This window comes from Acomys russatus, chromosome 7 (genome assembly GCF_903995435.1).
Source record: "Acomys russatus chromosome 7, mAcoRus1.1, whole genome shotgun sequence".
Taxonomy (NCBI): Eukaryota; Metazoa; Chordata; class Mammalia; order Rodentia; family Muridae; genus Acomys; species Acomys russatus.
In genome coordinates, this window is record NC_067143.1 from 23,138,592 (window position 1) to 23,165,494 (window position 26,903).

Genomic DNA, 26,903 nt, shown 5'->3' on the forward strand with positions numbered 1-26,903 from the left:
AAAAAAGGAGGGGGGGAACCGAGGAGGAGCGAGCGCACCGGGCGAACTCGAGAGAGGCGAGCGACAGGGAAGCCGTCAGCAAGCCTGTCCCGGCGCGCCCGGCGCTCGCAGACCCTCGGCCCCGCTCCCCGGACCCTCCACGCCTCTCCCGTGAAGGCGAGAGCTCCACGGCGCCCGGCGTGCTCGGCTTTGACCTTCAGCGAGCGGGAGCCCCCGCGCACGGAGTCGGCGGCGGGTGGGGGCCGACACGGGGCGGCGGGAGCGCTGAGCGCTGCGCGGCGGCCGCTTTGTGTGTGTCCTGGATTTGGGAAGGAGCTCGCGGCGGCGGCGGCGGCGCTGAGGGAGGAGGCGGCGGCGAGCGAAGCCCAGAGGAGGAGGAGGAGCCGGAGGAGGGGGAGCCGCTCATTCATTTCCACTCCGCATTTCTGCCCCTCGCCGGCCTCGCCCGCGCCCGGGACTTCGGACCAGTCTCGCCAACTGCGTCGCGCTCTCCTGCCTCGGAGACTCGAGCGGTCGCTCCCTCCGGGCATCCGGGGGCGTTTGTCCTCGCCTGCTGCGATTTGGGCTTTGCTCCTCTTTCTGTACAGTTTTTCCCCCCTCTTCTGCATCTCTGGGTTTGCAAATGGAGGCCGACGACGCCGACAGCCCGCCCCGGCGCGCCCCGGCTTCCCGACTCCGCCGCGCCGTGGGCCGCTGCTGCCGGCGCTGAGGGGCCGCCCCACGCCACCCTCCCTGTCCACGCCGCCCTCCGAGGATCGTCGCCTGCGCTCTTGTTTTTAAGACGAGAGTGAGGACTGAGTTGGAGACTTTTTCTTTTCTTTCATTTTTTTTCTTTTAATTTTTTTTCTTTTCTTTTTTGAGAAAAGGGAATTTCGTCCCAAATAAAAGGAATGAAGTCTGGCTCCGGAGGAGGGTCCCGGACCTCGTTGTGGGGGCTCGTGTTTCTCTCCGCCGCGCTCTCGCTCTGGCCGACGAGTGGAGAAAGTGAGTATTTGCCCGCCGCCCGCGGCCACTGCGGGAACTTTTCCTCCGAGGGGCTGCGCCCTGTTAGGGGAAAACCAGTTGCCACGGGCGCAGCTGTCGGACTTTGGGGCTCGGGAGCGGAGGGTGGGGCTCTCCCGGAAGGCCGGAGCGGAGCGGGGCCCTAGTTCATGGCTCTAGATCCCCCCCCACCGGCTCTAGTTCAACGCATCTGCGCGCGGGAAGGGCCTCGGGGCTTTCTCTTTCGCTGTCCCGGGAGCGCTGTCCTGCGCGCGGCCTGGTGGGTGGGCAGAGCTTGCTCCCCAGCGCTTCGGGAAAGCCCACGCGTGGGCACTTCATGGGAGAAGTTGGCGTCTGGGTGGGCCCAAGGACCCTGTACCCTCGACACCCCCTCCCATCCTGACGTGCCCGCTTCCCACCCAGCGCCCATCCCGCGCAGCGCACCATGTTGACAGCACCTTTGGAGCTTCCACGAGTGGCTGCTGGGGTAGACCTAGTGCACCGTGGCAGCGAGCGGGAGCCTCCTGCCCCGCGGGGCGCAAGTTATCTTTGAGGGGAAGGTGCGGGGTGGGGAGGCCTCGCCGCCCCAGGACACGTTTCCAAACATCGTGGCGCGGCCTCTTGTCGCCCAACTTGTTTGGCCCATCAGGCCCTTTGGGGTTTTGGCCTTTCACTTCTCGGGCCTGTAGGCGTCTAGTCCCCCCCTATCCCCCACCACAGCTTAGTGACTCGGGGTTGCCCAGTGTGGCCCTGGGGTGCAAGGTGTGCTGCTCTGGGGTTTTCCTTAGGTATGAGCTTGGGACCTTCTTCATATTCCTGAGGCCGGCGCGCGGGGGGTGGGGGGGACGACGGCGGGCGGCGGGGGCATGGGATTTCCCAGCTTAGAGGGTCCTTGAGCAGACTCTAATTTTCTATCCCGCCCTGGACACTTCTTAAAAGAGTCTAAGAGGTGGTAGGGACATGAGCCCATGTGCAAAGCCGACGTGCTTTTCCACACACACACACACACACACACACACACACACACACACACACGTGCTCTCAGCGCGGATTTAGGTGCATCCACAGCTACACGGCCACGAGGGGACACACCTGGACTCCTGGCCTGGGCTAGAGGTGTCACATGCGGTGGTTGGAGCTGCGTCAGGATCTGTTGAGTGGTACAGGAGGGGTGGTTGTTTTGTTTTGCGAGCGCGGAGCTCTGGCCTTGGTTTTGTTGTGGCCAGAGTTGTGTTGCACTGCCAACCCCCGCCCCGCACTTCCTTTGTCCGTACTTAATAAGCAGTATCGCTCCTCGCCCGCTATCGCCTGCTATCTGATAGCTTTTGTTTTGGTGGTGTCGGGTAGGAGTGGGTGGGGGTGGGGGGAGAAGGTTGTCTCTGGGAGTGAGAATTCTTCACAGTGTATGGGGGCAGGAGGAGGAGGAGGAGGGGGTTTTGTTCTCGAGAAAAACAGTGTGGCATACTGGTACTTTTAAGACGGTAGAGTAATTTGAACACGATTAAAAGTTTAAATGCAGTCTTCGAGTTGGGGCTGGGGAAGTGAGGGCGTGCAAATGAGTAATGTTTGGCAGAATGTATGCAGGTGGTGCCCATTAACTTCGAGAAATCACGACCCAGCCTTGAGTTAGAGAGGGGGGAGACGGTGGAGGCTGCACGGGGCGTGCGGGCCCACCACTAGGGTAGTTCACAAAGACTGTTTCTATAAACAAACCCTTGAGCCTCTTTTAAGAAACGTCTGCGATGGAGTATCCCCAGATCTTTAAAGAACTATAGCTATTTACTGCCTAGAGTAAGGCGCAGACTGGGGCCAACTCCACAAATCTGGGCTCTCCTGTCCTTTGTTTTCCAAACTTTGAGCACACTGGATTGGGCGGAAGACCTTCTACTTAGGCGGTTAGTTGGTGTTTGGGGGCAGGGAGGATTTCTAGCCTTTAAGGGCTAAATATGGCTTAGGAATCACTAGAAACAGTCCGTTTGACTGTCGAATCCTGTTGTACTGTGTACTTTCTCTACTTTTGTTATTCAATTGCAGATGTTCTGAAATGCAAAGTGGCAGCCATGGCCTTGCTTCTTGGCCCCCCCCCCCCACAGGCATCTGAGACTGGATGGGGTTGGGTCTTCATTAAGAATATTCTTCTTCCCCCAGAAGGAGGGCCGCAGGAGAAGGGTCCTTCATTACGTATTATTTTAAATCCCGTGATGACCAGGCTCTTCCTTGAGGCTTTTCTTTTTTTTTCTTTTTTCTTTTTTTTTTTAAATGAGGGTCAGTTCCTTAAGATGGTTTGGTTCTAGCTCCTCGGGATCCTGGTTAGGGCCTGCCCAAGTCCAGACTCAGTCGGTATTTGCCCTTCCCTCCTCTTTACAGTTTAAGGGGTTGAGTTTTAGCCTGAAAGGTGCCAGCTAGATCGCTTAACTCAGGAGTAAGCCCCTCTGTGTCCGCAGAGGCGGTGAGCGGTGCAGGTCCACTTGCTGGTATTAGGTTTAGGGATTGGTCATTGTTTAGAGTGTGACAGCGGTGGGTGCGGTGTTTTGATCTTTCACTTGGGATGGTGGAAGGTTCTTGAAGCAAAGGCAGCCCTACAGACATGTTTGCTTTTGTAGCAGGAGACTGAGCAGACCTACACGAGGGGCTGTTTTCTGTTTTGAGAGGAATCAGCATGCACTTTATAGAGTTGTTGTGGTCGGCTCCTAAAAAGGATATAGTTCTCTCTCTCTCTCTCTCTCTCTCTCTCTCTCTCTTTCTCTCTTTCTCGCGCAGGGCACGAGGACATCCTATAGGCAGAGGGATGGAGGTATGTGGAATGCTGCTGTTTAAAGAAGTTAGTGCTTTATTACCTACCAGGAGAGGCCAGAATAAGAACTTTTGAGAGACTCTAACTAGTAATTTATAGTTTAGGTTTTTCTGCAGGGAGCTAGCAAGTCAACTGTATTTTATGGAGGGGTAGGCTGGGTGGAGGTGGGGGGGGGGGGTTCAAGGCTTGAGAAGTTTAAAAGGCCCTATGTTTGGATTATCAAAAAGATTAGAAAAGAGATATGCTGGCGTTGAATAGTGGGGCCTTTAACTACTACAGATAGAGAAAGTAAGTTATAAAACGCCACATCTTGTACAATTCCATGTATGAGAAATGTTTAGCCAATCCATAGAGAAAGACAAATTGCTCTCCAGGTGCTGGAGGAAGACAGGTTGGGGCGTGATGGTTAAGGGGTACAGGATTTTGGGGGGGGGCGGAGGTTGATGAAAATGTTCTAGTCTTAGTTTGTGGGTGATGGTTGTACAGCTCTTACTATTTTAAAAAGCATTGACTTGTATGCCTGAAAACAGTTGACTCTCAGGGTATCTGAGTGACATCGGAAGCTGTCTTTTTGTTTTGTTTTGCTTTGCTTTTTGTTGTTAAATTTGCGAAGACTGAGGATAATACATTGTGCCACCTAAGCTGTAAGATTTGCCTAACCATTAATGCAGGTTGGTGAAGCTCTTTTTTCCCCCCCTATATTCATGAGCTTTTAAGAGTCATGAATTACTGCAATACAACAAATTGATAATTGAAGCTGTAACAGCAGGGATTGGAGCAGACAAGCAGAGAAAAAAGAACCCTGGTCTCACTTAGCCTGGTAATTGAAGGATTGGATTTAAAGCAACAACACACAAATTCTAACAACAGTGTGATTTTTTTTATTTTTTACTTTGACAGTAAAAAATCCTCAAACTTGAACCTGAAAATGAAAATCTGTAGGATTTAGGAGCCCAGGCAAGGGGTCTGCTTATAGCTTTCTGGCAAGGAAATAATGGTTTCTTTAGAGGAGGAAAGGAAGTTCTCTCCTGTATTGATTACACATGAGAGTGATGGCAGAGGAGGAACTGCTCACGTTAGGACAGTGGTGCTTTTTTTTTTTTTTTTTAAATTTTATTTCTTAAAGACTCTAGAATCTGAGTAGGTGGATGTTGGTTGGTTACAGTTGTTGTTTAGGAGCCTATAAGCTTTTAACAATCTTCGATATTTTAAGAATGCAGTCAAGTGGATTTGTTTTCAAACTATTGTGCCTTTACCTGTCCATAGGAACAGACCTAGAAAGTAATGTTTATGTTGGGTTCTGGTTTTTTGTATCAAGGATTTTGTTTTGTTTTGTTTTTCTTGCTTTTGGTTTGTGTGTGCGTGTCTTTTGTTTGTTTGTTTTGTTGTTGTTATTGTTGTTGTTGTTGTTTTGTTTGAGACAAGGTTTCTCTGTGTTATCCTTGGCTGTCCTAGACTCACTTTGTAGACCAGGCTGGCCTCGAACTCACAGAGATCCGCCTGCCTCTGCCTCCTCAGTGCTGGTAATGTAGATGTCAGACACCACGCCCAGCTCTGTCTCAAGGTTTTTGTTGGTGAAAATAGTTCCTGCTCTTGTTTTTGTAAGGAGGTTAATAATGAGCATCAACTGTGCCATCTTTACTCCTTGTCCGTCCGTCCGTCCTTCCTTCCTGAGCCTCAAGGTACTTTTGTTTTCCTTTTAATCTGGTTTCATTGTAAGAATGTACTCCAGTAGCAGTTAGTGGGCACCTACTGTATGGAAGCTGCCCATTACATTCTCCAACAGAGAAAGGACTTTCTTTGCTGTTTCCTTTGGGGCACTTTCTATGTATTTGCGTGAAAAGAAGTTCTTTGAAAAATCAGACCCCCTCCCCCAGCCTGACATTGCCTGTCCCCCACCCCCCACAGCCCTAGCATGAAGCACACAGTGTTCAAATCCATGTTGGAACGAATTTTAAAGGCCCTTTAAAAACATTGTTGTAGGCTTGGCTGGTCTACTGGGCAACCAGCACCACACTGTTCTTACCCACCACAGGCCCCCTCATGTTGGAATTTTACTATTAAATCGTGGCATATGGGTATTTGTCCATCTAATCAGGTGTCTTTGTAGCGCTGGTGTGACAGCTGTGGTTAAAACTATATGTGTAGTGTCATGCTGGGTGCAATCATTCACCTGTAACCCTAGCATTCAGGAGTTGGAGGCAGGAGGATCACCGGTGTAACACAATGTGATCTTGTCTTAAAATAAAAGTTAGCCACAGGTGTATTCATAAATGCTGCCTGGCATGATTCAGATTTCAAGAAAGGTGGGACCAGTGTCAGAGCGGTTCTCCGTGCATACATTACTTACACAGTTTTGAGATAATCATTAGGAACTGTTGAGAATTTCAGATCTTTTGTAATTGAAAAATGAATGGACTGGGTTTTTGTTGTTGTTGTTGTTGTTGTTGTTTTTGTTTTTAAGTATGAGGGGTAAGAAAGAGATGGAGAGGCAGTTATACCTTAGAAGACTTTTGTTTTTTTAGATCATAAAGCATACAAGACCGGTTTTTCTCTGGGTTGTGATTTTCTCCGATTTGTTTTCAAAACTCATTTAAAACTCACCTCTAGTTCATGGAAGAAGAATTTGTGCCCGGAGGCCAGCTTGCTTTGAACTGCTTTTCTTAGCTAGTGTATGACAGGTGCTATCCTAGCCCCAGAAACGAGCTCTTTTTCAGTTGTGCTAAGTATGTAATGCTTACACACATGCTGTGGCTACAGCGCTTGCCTCCTCCGTCCGAGATATCTGAGGGAAATGCACTAGAAAGGCAACAGCCTGCGCAGTGTGGTGGTGCGCTCACAGGTCAGCAAGAGGAAGTTTGCCAGTTCCCTAAAAGATGTGCCATTTGGGATGGATGCAGCCCAAGTCTTTCGTGACGCTGAGCACTGTGGACATTAAGGAGAACATAGCTGTTGTCCAGTATTTGTAAAGATTAAAGATTAAAATACATACACACATGGCTGTCTCAATCCCCTCACCCCATGGGTCTGATTTGTTCAGAGAAGAGGACATGGGTTTGTATAAAATAGTTAGTACACAAAGGATCCTTTATCTCAACAGGTGCATATTCCCTCGACACGATGGAGTCGGTTTCTTTTTCTTTTTTTTAATTGTTTGGAATTATTTAACTGCAAATATTAATAGCTTTGGTTTGGTGACTTTGGCTTTTTGATGATGGATGCTGTTGTGTGTTTTCAGTCGGGGGTTGTCTTGGTTTACATTTCTGCAGATTCCCTTTTCCTCGGTGCCAGTTTCAGTTCTGCTTTATTAGCACAGTGGATTTCGGAGTCCCGAGGTTGGTCTGTCTCTGCTTGAGCTGAGAACTCATCCACCTTTTCCACACTGAGCACTCCACAAGGCTTCATGCCTTCCCTAAGTTAGAAATACTTGATACCATAATGAGTCTCGCCATTGGTTTTTCAGAGTGTGAGGTGAACCGTAGCCTTGTTGCCATGTTTGTTTAAAGAACTAAGAAGCTAGTGAGCAAGACTTTAATTTTTCTCTCTCTTAGGTCCCAGTCTGTAAGGATTTGTAAATTCACAGAAGAGTGGCGTCTTTTTTCGTTGAGGGATGAACTGCTGAAGTTCCAGTAACTTCCACAGGACAGCGATGCTGCTGTTTGTTTTTTGTTTTTAGACAGGGTTCCTCTGTGTAATGTGTAACCCTGGCTGTCCTGGACTCAGTTTTGCAAACCAGCCTGTCCTGGACTCTAAGAGATCTGCCTGCCTCTGTCCCCTAAGTGCTAGGATTAAAGGTGTGCACCCCCACGCCCTGCTTGCTGTTCTGTTTTCTATTTATCCTCAACTGGATTACTGCTGGTATGGGGATGTTCTTGCAGCTCGGTGATATCCCTCCTCTGCTTCCTGATAGGCTGGACGTAGTTTCTCACTTGGAGGAGAGTGTGGCCATGTTGGAAGTGGTGTTTTTACAAAGAGAATGCCAGTCGAGCAATTTGTTTACTTTGCGATGAAATGGCAAAAAAGGACCTTTGAGAGAACCAGAGTTTGTGTTCTTGGTTTTGTTTTTCTAGAGATGGTCTTGTTGTGTAGCTCACACTTGGTCTTGAGCTCACTGTCCCCCTGCCTACTGTGTTGGAGGCCTGTGCCACCACACTTGGCTAGACATTTTCTCGTAGCGGTTTAGGAAATAGTTTATCATTAGTGCAGAAAATCCCTGGTTGTATTTTTTATGCCACACCTCACTGCAAGAGGTAACACAGTACGAGCTATGATCGTGCGTGTGCATCCAGATTTGCACGCTTTCCAGATGTGAATGGATGCACACCTCCGTCTGCACCGGCTGACTGAGGTGCGTAGTTCTTGGTCTTCTCTGCGCTTAAACTTGCCAGTTTCTCTTTAAACATGGCACTTTTCTTTAAAGCTGGCTTTGGGGTTGTCATCTTTAAAATTAATCGTCAGGTGAGTAACACATGCTTTATGGTATTAAAGCATAACTATTTTATAGACCAGAACTTGGAAGTCCCTGTGGTATTTTGCATGCCTGCTTTTACTTGTCTATAAATTGATTATTGGGAGTGTTTCTGATTGAGTAAAAAAGACAATAACCAATTTCAGTCACTTTAAGGCACGGAAACCTGATGATAACTAGGTAGCAATGAGTTAATATACGGGACTATTTCTCCTAATTTGAATTATTTTAGTAACCTTGAATTATTTAGTAACTAGGTGAGAAGAAAAAAAAAAAAAAGAAGCATCTGTAGAAATTCCAGCATCCATCCGGTTGAGCAGAGGTTTGACGGAGCACCCTGAGGAGCTAGCTGTCTATTCTTTTAGAGAGTGAAGGCCTCACCAGCTGTGCCCATGTTTGCCTGTGTCGTATGGTGTTTATTCTCTCTGCTTGTTTTCTCTGGGTGTCATTGTACTGACGGGCTCCCAGACACAGGGAAGCCCTGTTGATGCTTCTGTTGTCCACTTTTGGGAGTTAATGGCTTCACGGTGTCTGTTGAGCCACAGCGTAGGAGATCTGTATCACAGGGACTGACTTTGTTAAGTGGCCCCTCTCAGCTGGAGGCTGTACCCTCACCCTTTCTTCTCATGTGCTCGGCAGTGAGCTTTTTCAGACACCAGGATTGGCTCTGGATGGAAGTCCTAGTTAACCTCAGCTCTGCAGCCTGCCCTTTTCTGAAGAGACTGGTTAATTGAGTGTTTCCTCTCAGCCTCACTGAGTCACTTGAAATCAGGCAGATTTGCCCATCTCTGGCTCCACCCCCGCACCCCCCCCCCCCCCCATCCAGTCCAGACCTGCATCTCAGCCCTTAGAGACACACTCGGCTGGCCTTTGAGCTGGTTCTAAGCACCGTGATGATTCCTGGGCTTGGTGTACTCGCCAACCCTAGGTCCTCACTGTGCGTCACAGTTGAGTCTATTGCGTTCAGTCTTGTTTGCAAGACTTTGCTGTGAGGCTCCAGAGCCATCCCCAGAATTCCCCAACACTGCCCAGGCGTTCGTGTGAGCAAGCTGTGGTACCCCCTTACCCAGGCTTTTGCTCTGCATCTGTGGCTGGGTGTGGTTTTCGCCTCATTCTTCTGCCCCCTCTCCACACTGGACATTGGAAAGTGCTGCTCCGGAACACTGGAAGGTCACCTGGGTTTAGATTGTTTTTAGCCTTGCATAGTTCTTTGATAAAAAACATGCCATCTAACTTTTCTGAGGTTTAATAAACACATGGTGACTCAAAATGATTGCAAAAGAAGTTTCTCCTTGTCTCACTAAACAGCAAAATATAATTATTTTCTAACACATTTAGAAAATTCAGGAAAATTTGGGGAGGAAATGTGGTATTTAATTTTTATTACCTTTTTTTTCAGGGGGCGGGGTTTCAGTTTTGGGTGTTAGTGCTGTAAATTTGGACCAAGGCCCAATTGATGTTGATGTCAGTCAACTCCTCCCAGCCCTCAGGACGGTCTATGATTTTAATACGGAAGAGATGCCATCCTTAATTTTCTAACTGCTCCCTTCTTCATGTGAGGCTTATGTACCGTTTGCCTAACTGCATAGCTCTGGCTTTCCCCTTACTGCTCCCTTTAAGCTCAAACACTACTGGGCTCATTGGTACGGCTGCCTTGTGCTTTGTTTTCTGACGTTACATCCAATGACTGAGGGTGGGGTGGGGTGCTAGCTTCAGTGTCAGTCTTCAGAGTCTCAGTCACGGTAGTCTGCCTGTGGTTTTGTTTCCTCATCTGTGAAAAGGTGATTTTTACTAGTCTTGTATGTTTATTCATCAAGGTAAATGAGTTAATACTCTCGTCAAGTGCTTACAGATGAACCCAGCTGCTAAGGGCCTGAGCCGCTTCTGTCTTGTAGCTGCACCATCCCCAAGCAGAGAGTTTCTTCATAGCATTGTCAGTGTGGGGCAACACTCCCTGTTTTCCAGCCTTCGTTGATGTGTAGTAACTACGCGTTATGTAGTAGAATTTTGTTTTGTTTTGCTTTTTTTCTTTGCTAAGGTGCTTCGTAAGGTTGAGTTCTGCTTATAAAAATAGTTGAGTCAGGTTGATGAGATGGCGCAGGTGACAAGTGATTGTCATCAAGCCTAGAAACCAAAGTTTGATCCCTGGGCCTCTGAAGCACTCACTTCCAACTCCCAACAAGTAAATACACCCCCCAACCCCCCCAAACCAAACCAAAACAAAAACCCAACAACAACAAACAACCCATCCAGGCAATGGTGGCACAGGCCTAAAAATAAATACTAGTACTTAGTTGGGAGGCAGAGGCCAGCCTGGTCTACATAGAGTTCTGGGCCAGCCAATGCTACGTAATGAGACGCTGTCTCCAGAAAATCAAAACCAGTGTTAAACTCTTCTACAGTGATACTCAGCTCACCTTCCATTTTACGGTTTGTCATAGCTCTCCCTTAATCCTTTCTTTTGTTAGCCTCGACCAGGGTCTTAGATGTGTCCAGTGCACGACTTTGTCCACCTCACCAGTGCGCTGTTGCCATCTAGTGGCCACATGAGAAATTCAGCCACCTCCCTGGCCGAGGAGGATGAGAACCAGTCCTCTCAAATCCCTCAGGTTTTGATTTGCTCTTAGTAGGATAGAGCTGATTCCTGTAGGTAGTTATGTGACCTTGGTATGTGTTCCGTGGCACTTGCACGCCCCCCTCCCAAATAAATATAATTAAACTATTTTAAACAAGACTACCACTTCATTTTGAATGGTATATTCATGTATAGCAAGCTCTGTCTTTTATTGCTCTGCTTAAATATATAACGATAATTCAGATTCCGGCTCTTGTGTGTGTCCCCTTGGGCTACTTCATGCACTCAAGATGTTCACCCACAATGATGGTCAGCCATCACTCGTTGCAATTAGATTTTTTTTTTTTCTGTTTGTCTTCAGCTCTTATTGATAATTGCGGAGTCTACTCTTACATTTCCTCAGTGACACTGTATGTGGTGGGTATGCTCCTTCATGGTTGCTTTTTGCTATTTAATCTTAACTTGGAGATCGTTTGCTGGGCTGAGAGAGGGCTTCAGCGTGTTCTCTCGCAGGCAGCTCCACTAGCTGTTTCTCAAGCACACCCTAATGTTGCCAGGCATATAACACACTTGATTTTGACTGCCCTAAATTGGAGTAGAGTGCAACATACAGTAAAGGTAAAAAGTGTGCTTTGCTAAGGTGTGTAAGAATAGTCCATGTGCGTGCCCCTGTGCGTGGGGCAGCCAAGTGATGATACTCCTGTAAGAAGCAGCCAGCAGTTGATCCTGCATGTAGGAGTCTCAGACTTCTTGCTCATGATGTATGGAACCTTTTCTTCCCCATCATCGGGGAGGGGATGGGTTTCTTTGCTACTTTTGAATACCAGGACTTATGCCGGGCATGGTGGCACATGCCTTTAATCCCAGCACTCGGGAGGCAGAGGCAGGTGGATCGCTGTGAGTTCGAGGCTAGTCTGGTCTACAAAGTGAGTCCAGGACAGCCAAGGCTACACAGAGAAACCCTGTCTCGAAAAACTTAAAAAAAAAAAAAGAATACCAGGACTTAGCCCAATGCTTGGTGGGCAAGAGGAACTCAGAAAATGGCAGACTTCTTTTTTTCTTTTCTTTTTTTCTTCTTTTTTTCTTCTTTTTTTAAAAAGATGTATTTATTACATATGCAGTGCTCTGCCTGCATGTACACTTGCACACCAGAAGAGGGCACCAGATCTCACGATAGATGGTTGTGAGCCACCATGTGGTTGCTGGGAATTGAACTCATGACCTCTGGAAGAGCAGACAGTGCTCTTAGCCACTGAGCCATCCCTCCAGCCCCATGGCAGACTTCTTAAAGGCACCAACTTCACCTTCAGCGCCCATTGACTGCTCATTTACAGCGAAGGTCTTTTTATCTTATCCTTGCCATAGTAGCTTTGCCCCCTCGGAAACATGTTATCATACCAATCACTACTACACAGAACTTAGGAGCGATGAAATGATCTTTTAAACCGTTGGTTAGGCCTTTTTTTCCTGGAAGTGAGCAAAAAATTTAGAACTAGAAAGGCTGTTGGCAAGCCTAGTTTTGTATCCCTAAGGCTGCTGACCATGCTCCTCAAGCTTCTTGTGGATGAGAAGAAATGAGTAATTCGCCATTACCAGTTGAGTTCCTTTATAGTGTGTGTTGGACCTTCGGGGAGCCAGCTACCTGGCTGAAGGTTGCCATTCTCAGGTTGGATGTGGCTATGTGTCCGTCCCTGGTGGAGCCTCAGATCTCATGGCTCCTATTCCCCTTGTGGCTGCTGATTGTGTCTCTTCTTCGGGAGTGACCGTGGGCGGGGCCTGGAGGTGTCGTTAGGTTTGCTCAGCCTTCAGAGAGAGCTGGGTTTCTAGGGAAGTGTGTTTGGACCCTTCCAGACTCATGTCGGCAGGAGTTTGCTTCTGTTTCTTGCCTCGTTTTCTTGATGAGACCAGCAAAACCTGGCGAGGCCTGCCAGAGTTTATCATAGTGCCATTGGGGAGGTGAAATCTGCTGCTTCTACAGCTTCTGGAACAAGTTTACTTGTCCAGGATGCTTTAAGGAGACTCGAACTTAATATCCAAGAAATCATTGCGAAAGGCCTGATGCTCCTGAGGGGACATTCAAGGCGATCTGCTTCTTGTAGAAAATGTAAACTGAAACACTGAACCTGGTATGCTTATTTCAGGTGTGACTTATATAAAAAGCATTTTCTGAAAATGACCACTGAGCTGGCTGAGTGGTCATGAGCTCATCTACCTGCCGGCTGTTTAGGAAAGCCAGCTCTTCCTCAAGTGCCTGGAGGCATGTTAGAGAGTGAGATATGGACCCTCATACCCATCTGTGAGTTGGAGTAGTGCCACTTTGGTAGACATGCCAAGGGAATTAGCAATAATATTTCTGAGATGTCCAGCAGAAACAGACAGGAGAAGGCATCCAACAAATGAATGCTTGGATTTTTCTCCTCCCACATTGCTGTGGGGTCCTGGGGATGCCTCTCTTCTAGTCCTCTTAGCAGCCCCTGGGAAAGTGGTGGTATGGGGGTTAGGGGGGTTGGGGGCAGGGGGGTAGGGTGGGGGGGGGCTTGGGGAGCCTTGCCATTTCTGTTGTTTTAGCTTATATCTGAGAAGTGGAGGCTGGAGAAGATCGCTTAGCAGTTTAGAGCACTAGAATTAGAACCCAGGTTCAATTCCCAGCACCCACATGACAGCTTACAGCCTTCTGTAACTAGCTATAGAGGGCTGGTGTGCCTTCTGGCTTCCATGGGTGCTGCATGCACAAGGCATGTGGGTGTGCGTGCAGACGACACTGACACATGTACAATAATAATTAGAACCCTCTATGAAGTCTAAGTCTCTGGGTGGTGGTTTGGAAGCATGGTTCAAGACCACATCGTCACCTGAGACAAGGTAGTCTGCAGAGCTTAGACGTGAGGAGGAGGGTACAGAATCCTTTCTCCCCCTTTTACCCCCAAAATTTATTGTCTTGTTGGGAAAAATCAAGTACAGTGGGGCAGCCTCAGCTTGAAATCTGAAATGTTATAGAGCCCAGAACTTGTATCCATTCTCCCAGTGCTCAGAAAGTCTGTGACTTTAGTTTTCAGATTAGGGCTACTCAGCTGGCAGAGTCTATGTAGATATTCCCAAATCCAAACATCCCCATGTCTGAAGCACATCTGGTCCCTTCACTTTAGATACTGTCAAACAGGAATAGGATGTTTGTGTTCAGCATTGAATTACGGGATCTGAGCTTAAAAACAAAAACAAACACAAACAAAAAAGAAAACCCAAACATACACATGTACACACAAACATGTATACACATACGCATATACACATAAACATACACACATATACACATAAACACACACACACGCATATACTTACACAAGCTTGGCCTTTGGAGGACCAGTCTTTGGGCGCTGAATTGCCGAGGGAGCTTTAATTTGCCACCAGCGTTTAATTCAAACTGGTGTAGACAGCGCCTTAGGAGGTGGGGGCAGGTGGCAGCCTGCTCAGATGGAGTGGAAGGTGGGCGTGAGATCCTAGTGTATTGGAGGGAGTTGAGTGATGGGTGGATAATGGGGAACCTTAAAGCGTTTGGAGCGTTGTCATCAGAGGAATAAGAGCTTTCAGGAGGCTGCTGTGGGACTCCAGGACTGGAGGCTGGTGATGGTGTAGGCGCGGGGGGGGAGGGAGGGGAACACGACATGTCATGTCTAGACCCAGGATCTGGGGAGCAGGGACTCACTGCATAGTGACCAGGCTCTGTGGTGTGGGAGTGGGGGTGACTGATGAGTTCCTGGTCTGTGTTGGGAGTAGGGGTTGTGTTGCTGAAGGAGCTAGTGAGATGTGACCCTGGGCCTAGAGTTGGGGACTGTATAGAGTGTGGCCCTAAAGTGGCTCTGCGTTGGCTGGCGTACTGGGGTCAGCAGCACAAAGTAGGCCCTTAGGAGAGCACAGGATGAGGAACCTGCTTCTAGTAGGACCTTGAAGTGAAGCCTTCACTGCACAATTTACCTTTTGATTAAAACTGGACTTTTCTCTGAAAATAAATGTTCAGGCTTTCTAGGCAGGCACTCCTGCAGTTGGTTGCTGGGTTCCTCTTTCTGAGTTTCAGGGCAACCCAGGCCAAAAAGGACTCTTGCGTACTTCCAGGCTGGGTCAAACGGAACCGAGGCTGGCCTTGCTCTATGGCACTGCAGTGACCTTGGTTCCCAGTGGCTGAGACAAGGAAGCAGCCCCCGCTATCCTGTTGTGCCAGCCAACACAGTAGGACAATTGCCAACATTGTGTCCCAGTCTGGGCCGCCGCCGGTGCTTTTGAACACGCACTCCTTTCCGACTTCAGGTGGCTTGAGCACACCTAGATTCTTGATGAGAAGCAGTTGCAGGGCTTTAGCCTAGGTGCAGAGCCACCAGCTGCCTGGTCAGCAACTGGAGCTGTTCATTTTCGCTCGCAACTAGGAAGGTGGTATCGTTTGGTCTGTGGGCCTTGGCATGTGGGACTGTTTCAGCCTGTGTGTGTCCCCCCCTCACTCCCCCCCCCCAAGGCTTGCTTGGTGGACTTGGTTCAATCTGGAGTATTCTAGAGAGCCTAGAGCTATTGATGTAGCAGCCTGTTGATAAGCTGTGTCCTTACCCTGCTGCTCTACTTTCCCAGTCTAGAAGACGGAAGGAAACAGTGGTACCCATCCTTCTAGGATGCTTACACATACTTTCAGAGTGGTGGCGGACAAAGCCCTTGAGCTCTGTCTGTCATATGTACCAGGTGGAGGTTGATGTTGTTCTTCAAGGTAGAGGGAATATACAGCTGAAGTTATTTATGAGTGACGGGCGGTGGGGACAACACTTTCCCGGGTGTGTACTGATCTGATGCTTGCCTCTTAGCTGCACCTGTTGATTTTCACCAGGAGAGTTTCACACCATGCCAAGGGTCATAAACTTTTTCCCTCCTTTCCCCTCCCTCCCTCCCTCCCTCCCTCCCTCCCTCCTTCCCTCCCTCTTTCCCTCCCTCCCTCCTTCCCTCCCTCCTTCCCTCCCTTCTTCCCTCTGTCCCCCTCTCCCCTCTCATCCATATCCTGGGGAAAGGTTGAAGCATCTTCTTCCAGAAGACAGATTTCGTTTCCCATGACCTTTAAGGAAGGTCCATGTGCCCTGCCCAAGCGATTGAATGACATCATGAGTGACTGATGGATTGTGGTGTGTGCGAGTCCTTTCTCTTTTCCCAGGATTGGGTAATTGGAGGTCACAAAGCTTCTAGGTAAGAGCCAGATCAAGGGACTAAGCATGGTGGCGCGAGTCTTTGCCTGCAGCACTCAGGAAGCAGAGGCAGGCCTGTTTCTGTGAATTTGAGGCCTGCCTGAGCTACAAAATGAGACCTGTTTTTTTGTTTTTGTTTTTGTTTTTTTAAGCCAAGTCAAGGGTATAGGAGTGGGCTGGGGTTTCCGTTCCCAGCCAAATTTAAGATACAGGATCTGAAGTGCAAGGAAAGACCTGTTTTCTAACCAGGTGACTGGTTAGATTGGCTGAAGTTAAAAATGAGACAAATTGAAGTCCTTTGTTCCTTGTAGACCAGGGGCTTCCCAGAGATGAGCCCTGCGGTGTCTGCAGGAGGAGAAAGCTTCCTTCAGGGGGACATGGCAAATCCATTGCACCTGGGAAATAAGTTCTTGACAGGACAGCCTATTTGAAGACAGAGCAGGAACTCGGCCTCTTGCTTGCTCCCGGATTCACAGGGCCCCTTTCCCCGTAGCCTGCATTTATTTAAGCGCAGCCTGCTGCAGTGTGTTAGATGGGCTTGCCAGGGGTTCCCGGGGAAGTATGTTTTGAGTCTAGACCACTCAACTGCCGTCACAAATCATAGTCAGTAGTAATGACACTGTTTGTGTCTCTCAGGAGTTGGAGTGACTCCTTTGGCTTAAAATTAATCCCATGAATTCAGTAAGTCCTTGAGAAGACGTCAGATACCACTAGTCACTGATGATCAGAGCCATAGCTGATACCATGTCACATCGCTAACTATGAAGTTACCTTGTCAGAAAACCAGGCAGAAAACCATAGCCGGGATGTGGAGAGGTTGGAGCTGTGTGCCTCAACAGTGTTAGTGGTGGACACTGGAACATGGTGTGGGCTCCTCCACAGTTAAAGCAGAATTGCCATGATGCCCCATAGTGAAAACATGGCCTTACACAGCCATTTTTGTATACCAGTGTTCATGTTAATGAGTAATGAGCTTTGAAAGCCAAGGTGAAAGCAAACCAAGAACTCATAGAAGCCAATTGAATACACAGAATGTGACATATGTTCAATGGAATGTTGCTCAGTCCTAGGAGGCGGGTCTGTTACGGGCTGTGGCGAGGATGAATGCTGCACACGGAATGTGAAGTGAAACTCGAGTTGTGTATATTTCACTGTATTGTTAAGAAGAAAAGCGGTTCCCCCTAATTGGATAGTGCGAACATGTCATGTGGGCTGTGGGAGGGACATTCCAGAGCAGTGTCCCATAAGGCCTCATCAGAGGTGGGGAGGGGGAGGGTAGCCCCAGGGAGCTGGGCATCACAAGGCAGAGGCTGCCTGCCTCCCGCCAACACTTTTCCTCTCAAGGAAACCAAGTCCAGAGTCAGATGCCCATGCTGTCGTCTTCACACGTAGAGTTTATTGCTAATCAGCCATGTCATGTGTAATTGCTTTTTCATTTTCTCATTTTTCCAGAAGAGAGCCTTGTTTAGATATTTGGTTCTCTCCCCCCCAACCCCAACCGATACGCTGGAAGTTTTCTCATTTGCTTTGACAGCTCAATCTTTTTACTGCAAATGGACTGCCCCATCATGTAGGAAGATGAAGAAATTGGCTACTGGAGTCAAGAATTCAAGTGTCTGGAAGTTGAAGCTGGCCAGACTTTTTTTTTTTTTCCTCCTCATAGGTGAGGAACCTGAAGAACTTTCAAGGCCTGTGCTGCTTGAGGTCACAGGACACGCGCTGGGAGGCCTAGACAAGTGTTGCCTCAACACCTCCCCAGAATGTACTCTCTGGGGCCAGCCCTTTGGACGTGGTTGTCTTAATCTAGTTTAACAAGGCACAGGACACAGGCCTGGACCTGCCGAATTCCAGACAAGACTGAAAGGTAGTTGAGCCTGTCTGGCAGTGAAAGGTGCCTCCTCCACCCCACTGACCCACCACAGCTCCTCTTGGTCTGGGACTCATGGGACAAACCATTACTCTGTCTGCAATGTCTTGAGTTAGATTAGTATTTCTTCAACTGTCAGAAGCAAACCCGAGTATCCTCCTTGCCTTCCCCAGCCTCTCCAAACTGTTAACCCTGTCTGTCTGTAGGCCTGCTTTGCCTGGCTATCTCACGGGAGGTATTGCCAAGCCTAAGGTAGCAGACCCTTCCTTGGCTTGGTGATGGGCCTCCCACAAGGCAGTGTGGATGTCTCGGACAGCTCTGGCTGCCATCACAAGCTACCGAGGCCGAGCGGCTTGAACAGACACCTCCTGGCAGTTCTAGAAGCTCCATGCCCAGCGTTGGCGTATCAGCTACTTCATTCTGTTTCTGGTGAGGGCTGGATCTTGTCTCACAAATAGCAAATGCCTTTTTGCCGTGTTTTTGGGTGGCAGGGAGAGCAAAGGTCTCTTTCTTTTCAACTGAAGACACTGATCCCCTCATGTGACAGTTTCCTCATGACCTTTTTCAAGCCTAATCTTGTCCCAAAGGACCTACCTTTTAATACCACCTTGGGACTTGGAGTTTCAATTTTGAAGTTTTAGGCACGGCCAGGCATCCAGTCTATTCATACTGGAGTGATGTGCTGTAGATAAAGATTCTCAAGGTCATGATTTTGTTTATATTTAAGTTCTTGGCCAAAGTCTTGAGAGTTGATTGCAGATTAATTGTGAGACGTAGGTGAAATTGGGTACCAAATTGTACATTCAGCCCTTTATATCTACGGCCTCAGATTCATGAGTTCCACCAGGCATGGATCAGAACGATTTGGGGCGGGGGGGGGGGGTGCGGGGGGAAGAAGTGTGCCTCATTGAACCTGGAGCCTTGTTTCTTGTCCTTATTCGCTAAGAAACACATTCTAACATCTGTTGTACCAGGTACTGCCGGTCTTTCGAGAGGTGATGGACAGGTGTGGGGGAAAAGTGAGATATGCAGATACTTCTTGTGTGTCCTGAGATTGAGGCTTTTGTATAGGGGATCTTGGAGTCAGTGCTCCACTGATGCTGAGGGACCACCGCATGTGTTTTGCAGAATGTTGTTGTTTTTTTTAAGTAGATGCCCTTTGAGAGTCACCCACTTATCAGGAAACTACACATGACTCCATCTCCCACTTTAGAAGAGATAAGCGGCTTATTTTGAACTCTACAGTAGCTACCTGAGGCACAATTATGCTCCAGGGGAGTGGAACTTGAAAACCCAGTTCCGTGTAACTCCCCATCTCGGCGAGTGTGCTCTTAGCTGACCGATGGAATCGGGTCAAAAGTGGCTCATCCCGAACTCTGCCCAGGGTCTGCTTTGTGGAGCTGACACCAGCGCCTGTGGGTTGCACGGCCTGCAGCAGAGCACAAGCCTGCCACTGCTGCTCCTTCATAGCCCGCGGCCCTGCGCTTCTCCCTCTACAGCGGATCCAGAAGGCTGGGGAGGCTGCTGCCCAATTGTTTACAGGCCTAAACCGTTTCCCAGTCGTTCTTGCTGTTTTGAATCGGACCCTGCTATTATCTTGCTTGTTTCTGTTCACAGCTGAGCTTTAAGCTGGGTAGGTTTTTGTGGTGAGTCACTCCCGTGATGGTAAAACCAGTATCGATCAAGCTACCCTGCTAATCCTGAGAGCCATTTAGAGGGCAATGAGACAGTCTGAAAGTTTCCTTCGGCCGAGACACTCCCTCCACCCCTCTCCACCCCCCATCCCAAGAGTCTTTGTGCTCAGGTCAGGTGAACACTGCCTGTCTGTAGCTCTGAATCCTCCAAGGGGCCCAAGAGTATTTAACATGCTTCTTGGAAAGGGGAGACAAGACTCTTGGGAGCCTTCAGACTCTGTCCAGACTGCCTGCTCGTGTTTACAAGGAGCCATGCACGTGTGTGGGGAGTCGTCGGCGATTGTTTTCCCCCTCAGCCCAGGCTTTGAAGTTCTGAGATGTTGAAGGTTGATTAGAGTTGCCTGGAGGGCAGATGTGCCTGCTGCTATGAAGTCTTTTTGGGCTGGTGTACAGTGTGATGTTCATCATTAGAGACCTACCTAGTCAGGGCGTGGAGGGACAAAAAGGACGTTGGTTGGGACCCTCCGTTTCTAGATCCTGGGAATTCAGTTCTCCCACTCTGATTCCCTTTAGGGCCACCAGTTCATACCCACCTCACTGAAGTCTCCCTAGCAGATTTGTCACACCACTGACGTGTGCCAGCTTTGAGTCCCGAGGAGGGAGGTGTACCCAGGGACCAGAACGTGGATGCCTGATGTGTCTGTGGTACCTGTGGAAAAGCATAGATGTCACTGGATTCAGTGTCAGTGGGCAGCAGAGTTGGGCCGATGGGTGTTGCTTATTCGGAGTAGGGGAGACAACAGCTCACAGGCCCCTCAAGATGCTAGGCTGAGCTGAATTCAGCTGTGTAGGAAGTGGAGAGATCAGAGTGTGTGCATGGTCAGGGGCCTGTGGAAGGCTGTGAACTGTGTAAGGTACAGCCATGCCTTGCTAAGTGCTTTGAGGAGGTACCAGCACTGTACTAACCAGTAGGGAATCTTAACAGACACTGTTGCTGGCAGTAGATCATTGTGCCCCCCCCCCAAATCCTGATGACCCCATGGAGGATCAGTACTGATTAGACTTGGGGGCTCAGGACTTAATTAATGTAGGATGGGGCGGGAGCAAGGTAGGAGAGATTGTATTGAGGAATGAGGCCTGGGCTGGTGGGAGCTGTGTCATGCCAGGCTATGGAGAGCTTATTGTTTCTTCAGAGCAAAGGACTTTGTGTCTTTTAATCTACACACTGGTGGCTCCTCTTGTTTGACCTCAAGCTTCTTGGGGGCGACTGGTGTCCTCTCTGGCTTATTCCAGGGGGCCTTGCAAAGGCTGCTCTTCATTGCTGTTGGACTTGAGTGCGTTGCTTGGGGCTGACTGACTCGGGATGCCAGGAAAATGGCCTCTCAATGACTTTACATCCTCTCCCCCTTCCCCCAGGTTAGCATACATTTTAAAAACTTTTCTTTAACACTATCTTTTGATATAGTCACATGTTCAATCCTTATAGACAGCAACTGGGCCTATGTTATAAATTACAGTACCTTCCCAGTAGTGGGGGACCCCCTCTGCATCCTACCCAGGGATGATAAAGAAGTTCCCACTTGAGTTGTCACTGTCTTTGGAAGGTCAGGAAGGTGCCCTCTTCCTCTTAAGAGCATGACAGACCTAACCACAATAGTGTCTGCTACTCTGTGTGTGTGTGTGTGTGTGTGTGTGTGTGTGTGTGTGTGTGTTGGGGTGGTGGTGGTTTGACAGGTGCCTCTTCTCAGTGCTGCTGTGGTCTTGGTGAAGTGAGTCTGCTCCTGTGCTGTTGTGTCCTTTGCGTTTGGTAGTGTTTTCCCTGGGAACAAATGATTGCTGTTTTCAGGCTGAGTAGGGGACATTTGGAGATGTGAAATGCCTAGGGTTGTCAGTGCATTCCAGGTTCAACTTCGGGGAGGCGTGATACAGCTGAAGTGTGAGGCAACAGACTGTGTAGAAAGAGCTCTCAGCCCCTCTTAACAGATCCAGGAAACAAAACCCCATTTGTAGAGAGCAAGTTCCAGCTGAGTACTTAATTATGGGGGTGACATTTGTGGAGCTGGAGGCTTACTGGCCACCTCATTTTTTGGGGCTCTGTTCTCTCAAGTCTCCAGTCTTTTTTTTTTTTTTTTAAGATTTGAAAAATAATGCAGCATGCCTAAGATATTTTAAATTCCTAGCTTTGGAGACCTGACTACATAAAAGAGCCAGGGTCTTCCGGCTGGCCATTTGAGGAGCTGCAGTTTCTCACTTCCTGATTCATGGCTTCCAGGGTTTGTAATGCCTGCAGGCTTTCTCCTTCCAGTTTAAAAGCAGCCATTGACAGAAAAATAAATAGAAAAATCTCTATCCAGAAATTGTACTTCCTGTTGTTGTCATTGCACTCTGACAAATAGCTTTGCCAGTTCAGGCTCTTGTTTGGGATTTTTCAAAGGAATTCTTGAACTCTTTCTGTTTGGATAAGCTGTATAGAGGAGATAAGTTAACAGAACCCCGGCTTAATCAGCGGCTTTCAGAGGCTGCATTTTAGGGTCTGTTTTGGCTTTCGAGCAAGCTTGTGAACGTGATACAAGCGACAGCCATCTGCACAGTTGGGGCAAACTGGCATTTCTCACAGCACCAGTCGTTTCCTCCATAATGTTTAGTGCTAATTTTTAAGAGGTATATTTAGACACAAATTACCTTTTGTAACACCATGGAAAGATTGGGAATATCCACAGTACAGCAAGGGAGAAAGATCCAGAGAAACCGGGACACTATCTGAGTGGCAGACATCATGTTTCCGAGTGTAGGTGAGTGCAGATCAGCAGACTCTGTGAGCTCAGACGTGTCCTCGCTACCGAGTTTACTTACTCAGTTTGAAGATTCTGGTCTCCTTTGTGCTAAACTGAATAACATTTTGAGAAAGATAACCTTTCAAGTTTTACAGGGTGATGTATTAGTCTTCCCAGTGCCGGTGAGTCATCTGTGGTGAGTGGACACTTCCTACCCGCATACAGGTGCCTAAACAGTGAAAGCACTGCGTCTGGTGAGATACCTGATGCAGCCAGCACACAGTGGGTGGCTTCCTATAGTCTCATGTCTACTCCGCAGCAAAGTACATTTTCTGTGGAGGATTGGTTGTCAGCTGGGAGCGGTGTCAAGAGCCTTGCCTGTCTTTCCCTGAGGTTTTGGAGCATACCTGGTTTGATACTATTTGATTAATTGATATCATGGTGTATCAGTTGTACTGTGTGCATCATTATATCATGTGGTTAATTGATAAAATTTTACAAGTATATCTAAGATTCTGTACCATTAAATACTGTGTGGCTAATTGAAATACTGCTATATTGACTGTACTGTGTCTGTCATTGTAATATGTAGTTAATTAATACACTGGCCAAATAGCCATGTTTTGGAGGGCTCCTGGGTCTGCAATCTCTGTGTCAGATAAGAGGTTGTAGTAAAATAAAGTAAAATAAATGGGAGATGATCTTTCTTTCTGTGCTTTGTTTTTTTTCTCATCAGCCCTTCTAGGAGAATGACAGGTCTCTTGACTGCTGCCTTCTGGGGGTTTTCTCCACAATAGGAAATGGGAAAAAATTCCAAAAGATCCCTAGGTGGTGACTTTCTACCATTTTCTTCCAAGCAGAAGGGCTTTTAACTGTTAGCAGCCTTACAGCTCATCTTTGAAAATAACCTTGTGCATGGCCAACGGGGTGGCAGCCATTAGATTCTTGATGCTGGGTCCATATTCTATAATTTGCCTACCCCCCAGCTGCACTTTTGGCTAACAAAATCTTTCCAGTTTCAGTCTGTAGCACCGGGCTCTTAGGATCCAAGGGATCTCAATTGCAGATGGCAAGAATCTATGAAGGCTGCGTCCAGTCTGTGGGAAGGCTCGTGGGTAAATACTCCATAAACACCCTTGATGAAGCTCACCATCTTTTTATTTTCTTTTTTTCTTCTTTGGAAATCTAATAAGTTCTCTTTCTCCCAATTCAGTGGATTTTCCACAGTGCTCACAATTCTCCTTAAAAAAAAAAAAAAAGGTTGGGGAGAAGTAGCAAAGGGTTTATCTGACGGGCAGAGTGACTCTGGTGGTGGTTCCTGGGATAGTATTTGGTGCTGTCTTTCTTCAGAAGCTAGAAAGTCTGTGTGCAAAGTGTTACTGACCAAGTCTTAGGTCTTCAGAGAGTGGGCTTTAAATGATTTTTGCAGAAGGGATCTGATTGTCATGGCGAAGCAGAATTTATTATAGGACCACACTGAGAAATGTCAGATGGGTAAAACTGCCGTGGTCACGATTGCTTGAGCTTAAAAATTTGGAACTGCAAGAGCTGTTGATGGTTCACGGGTAAAGGTGTTTGCCACCAAACCTCAGTTCAGTCCCCAGGACCCACATACGGAGAAGCAACTTCTATAGGGTGTGCCTGCTGTGGTGTGTATATCCACGTAAATGCGATAGAACTGTAAAAGAAAAATTGTAAGTCCCCCAAAAGCAAGTCGTGTTGTTCAGTGTGTGCACGCGAGTGTATGTGTGTGGGGGGTTGGGGCATGGGACAGTGGTTTCTGACACATGGTAAATGTTCTGTAAATGTAAGCTAAGACATGGATATTCTGAGTGTTTTCGGGTCACAGACTGAGTGACACCTCAAAGCTTGTTCCTTCTGGCATCTGTGCACCCATGAGAGCCCAGTTGTCACAGCTCCTTTTCTTTCCACAATTGGGACTGCACACAACACCTCAGTAGTTTCACATGTGACCTGTTTAAAGATAGCGTGCAGCCATGATGAATAGCGAACCTTTAATTAGGGACAAATTTGTCTGCCACCTTCCAGTGCAATTATTTTATTATGTTAATGCGCCCCCCCCCAATTATAATAGCAATGAATGGTTATTAAGGGAAAATGAGGAAAATATAGTTAGGGAAAATAAAAATTACCTTTATAGGCACTGGAGAGATGGCTCAGCAGTTAAGAGCACTGACTGCTCTTCCAGAGGACCTGAGTTCAATTCCCAGCAACCACATGGTGGCTCACAACCATCTATAATGTGATATGGTGCCCTCTCCTGGTTTGCAGGGGTACAGGCAGGTAGAGCCCTGTATACATAATAAATAAATAAATAAATGAATTTTTTTTTTTTTAAATTACCTTTATAAAGAAGTAACTTTACATTGTTATTTTCTGCTGTATTTGCCTAAAGGGCCTTGGTTCTCCAATCTGTGTATATTTATTTATATACTAAAAATGCATTATATTACATATACCATTTATTATTACTTTCTCATTTATCAGCACATTGTGTATTTCTATCCATTACATTATTTATGCTGTTTATGTCTGGTATATGTGTTTAAGGAAATCATTAAAATTAGTCTGTCACATAAAATGATTCAATATCTGTAAAAGTTAAGCATTTAATGCGTTCTACATTAAAACTATTATAAAGAAGTCACATACTACTGCTGATGTGCTGTTCTAGCTAATTCTTTGGGTATAATTCATAACTCAGTTTCTTAGCCAGGGGTGCTGAGATTTTTGGGGAGGAAGTAGAGAGGGGAGAGAGGACGTTTGAATGAGTGAGTGCTGTCAAGGTGATTTTCCAGGAAGTTGCAGTTTTCAGCTTCTGAGGCAGTGCCTGTCATGCTAAAACAGCCTTCTAGTTTTAGCATAAAAAATGTTTACATCTCCATATTGTATTTTTCAAAACTTCCATTGGCGTCTTCACCCGTCAATTCCCACATTTTGCTTAAGTTATCAGTACATTGTGTGGAAGGTTTAGTGTATCATCTGTGGCAGTGATGCACGCCTTTAATCCCAGCACTTGGGGAGGCAGAGGCAGGTGGATCGCTGTGAATTCCAGGTCATCCTGGTCTATAGAGCAAGTCTAAGACAGGGCTACCCTGTCTTGAAAAAACAAAAACAAAACAAAAAAGCAGTGTATGATATTATCTCTTCTACATATCTGCTGCTTTTTTTTTTTTTTTTTAAGTCTAAGAAGTTTCACACTTATTGACTGACAGAACCTCATTTGAATCTAGAACCACAGCCTGCATGCTCCTAACTCGTAATTCAGAACAGGTTTACTACTCCATACATTTTTATAAAAGTTCATGTTCATGTCAGAGTCAATTAAGTTTAATCCGGCATACAGGGTCTCACTTGTTCCCTCTTTTCCTGTTGGTGCTCAATATTGTAACGCTTATTTCATATTTCAGTGTTGCAGGATATCTACTCCTGACAACTCACTTTGCTCTCAAGACATATTGGCCGTGCTTTTTCTTCAATGAACTTCTACTTTCTCGCACAGTAGAGGCACTCTGAAGTTTTTACCCGTGACCTGCGCTGTTTGGGACATAGCCTTCAAGTCTTAGTACACGTGTTACAGCGGGAAGCGCATTCATTCCTGTGAACTCAGAGCATGAGTGTGTGCGCGTGTGTTTATTTTTGTTTTTACAACTCTTTCTCACCGTGACCTCCAAATTGGGAAAACCAAACAAACGAAACCCGAGCCCCTAACCAAGAAACACTGGATTTTGACTGTGATGATTAGTAAATCAGTTGTTTTGGGTTTTGTTTTTGTTTTTGTTTTTGTTTTTTTAAATAACATTTCCAAAATACTCAAGCTATTTATTCAAGGCATATTATTCCTCTCCATTCAACTTTTATTTATCAAGCCATGGGTGATCATGGAGATGTTGTAATTTTCCATGTGGTTATTTCTGGGTATTTTAACATCTTACTGCTAGTGTAGAGGGACTCTTGATGCCTCATTGTGCCATCTCCCTGATTACTGCTGTGTGTCTGCTGAGAAAGCTAAGGTGTTTTCATTTACCTTGCAGCTACCTAATTCATTGCGTGTTCCTGTTGTAGAAGTCTTCTGCTTGAGCCCCTGACACACACATACACACACACACACACACACACACGCACGCACACACACTTTTTTTGTAAACAGAATCATTGATGATCAACAAGAATACTTGTCTTCATTTTCCCAGAATCCAATGCCCTCTTATCTGTTTAAGGTTTCGTGCCATTTGGGAATTGTCTTAGCTACTTTTCTATTGTTGTGGTGAAACCATGACCAAGGTAACTTAAAAAAGAAAGGACTTAATGGAGCTTACAGTTTCAGAGGGTGAGTCCATGGCCACCATGGCAGGAAGCATGGGAGCAGACATTTCATCCACAAACAAATAGGGAGGGAGGGAGAAAGGGCAAGAGTGAGCCAGTGAGCGATGGGTGGGGGAGAGTGAGAGCACTGGAATGGTGTGGGCTTTAGGATCCTTAGCTCACCCCCAGTGACACACCTCCTCCAACAAGGCCACACCTCCTAATCCTTCCCAAATAGTTCCACCAACTGGGATCAAGCATTCAGATAAAA

At 47.3% G+C, this 26,903-nt stretch overlaps 1 protein-coding gene across 1 annotated transcript in view; it reads left to right on the forward strand.

Moving 5' to 3' along the window:
• Nucleotides 1–730: 730 nt before the first annotated feature.
• The window catches only part of Igf1r (insulin like growth factor 1 receptor), a 276,403-nt gene continuing 250,230 nt past the window's right edge, over nucleotides 731–26,903 (forward strand). The window contains 1 exon segment of the mRNA XM_051148717.1: nucleotides 731–984. Within this exon segment, the coding sequence (XP_051004674.1) occupies nucleotides 891–984 (94 nt within the window). The 5' untranslated portion in view covers nucleotides 731–890.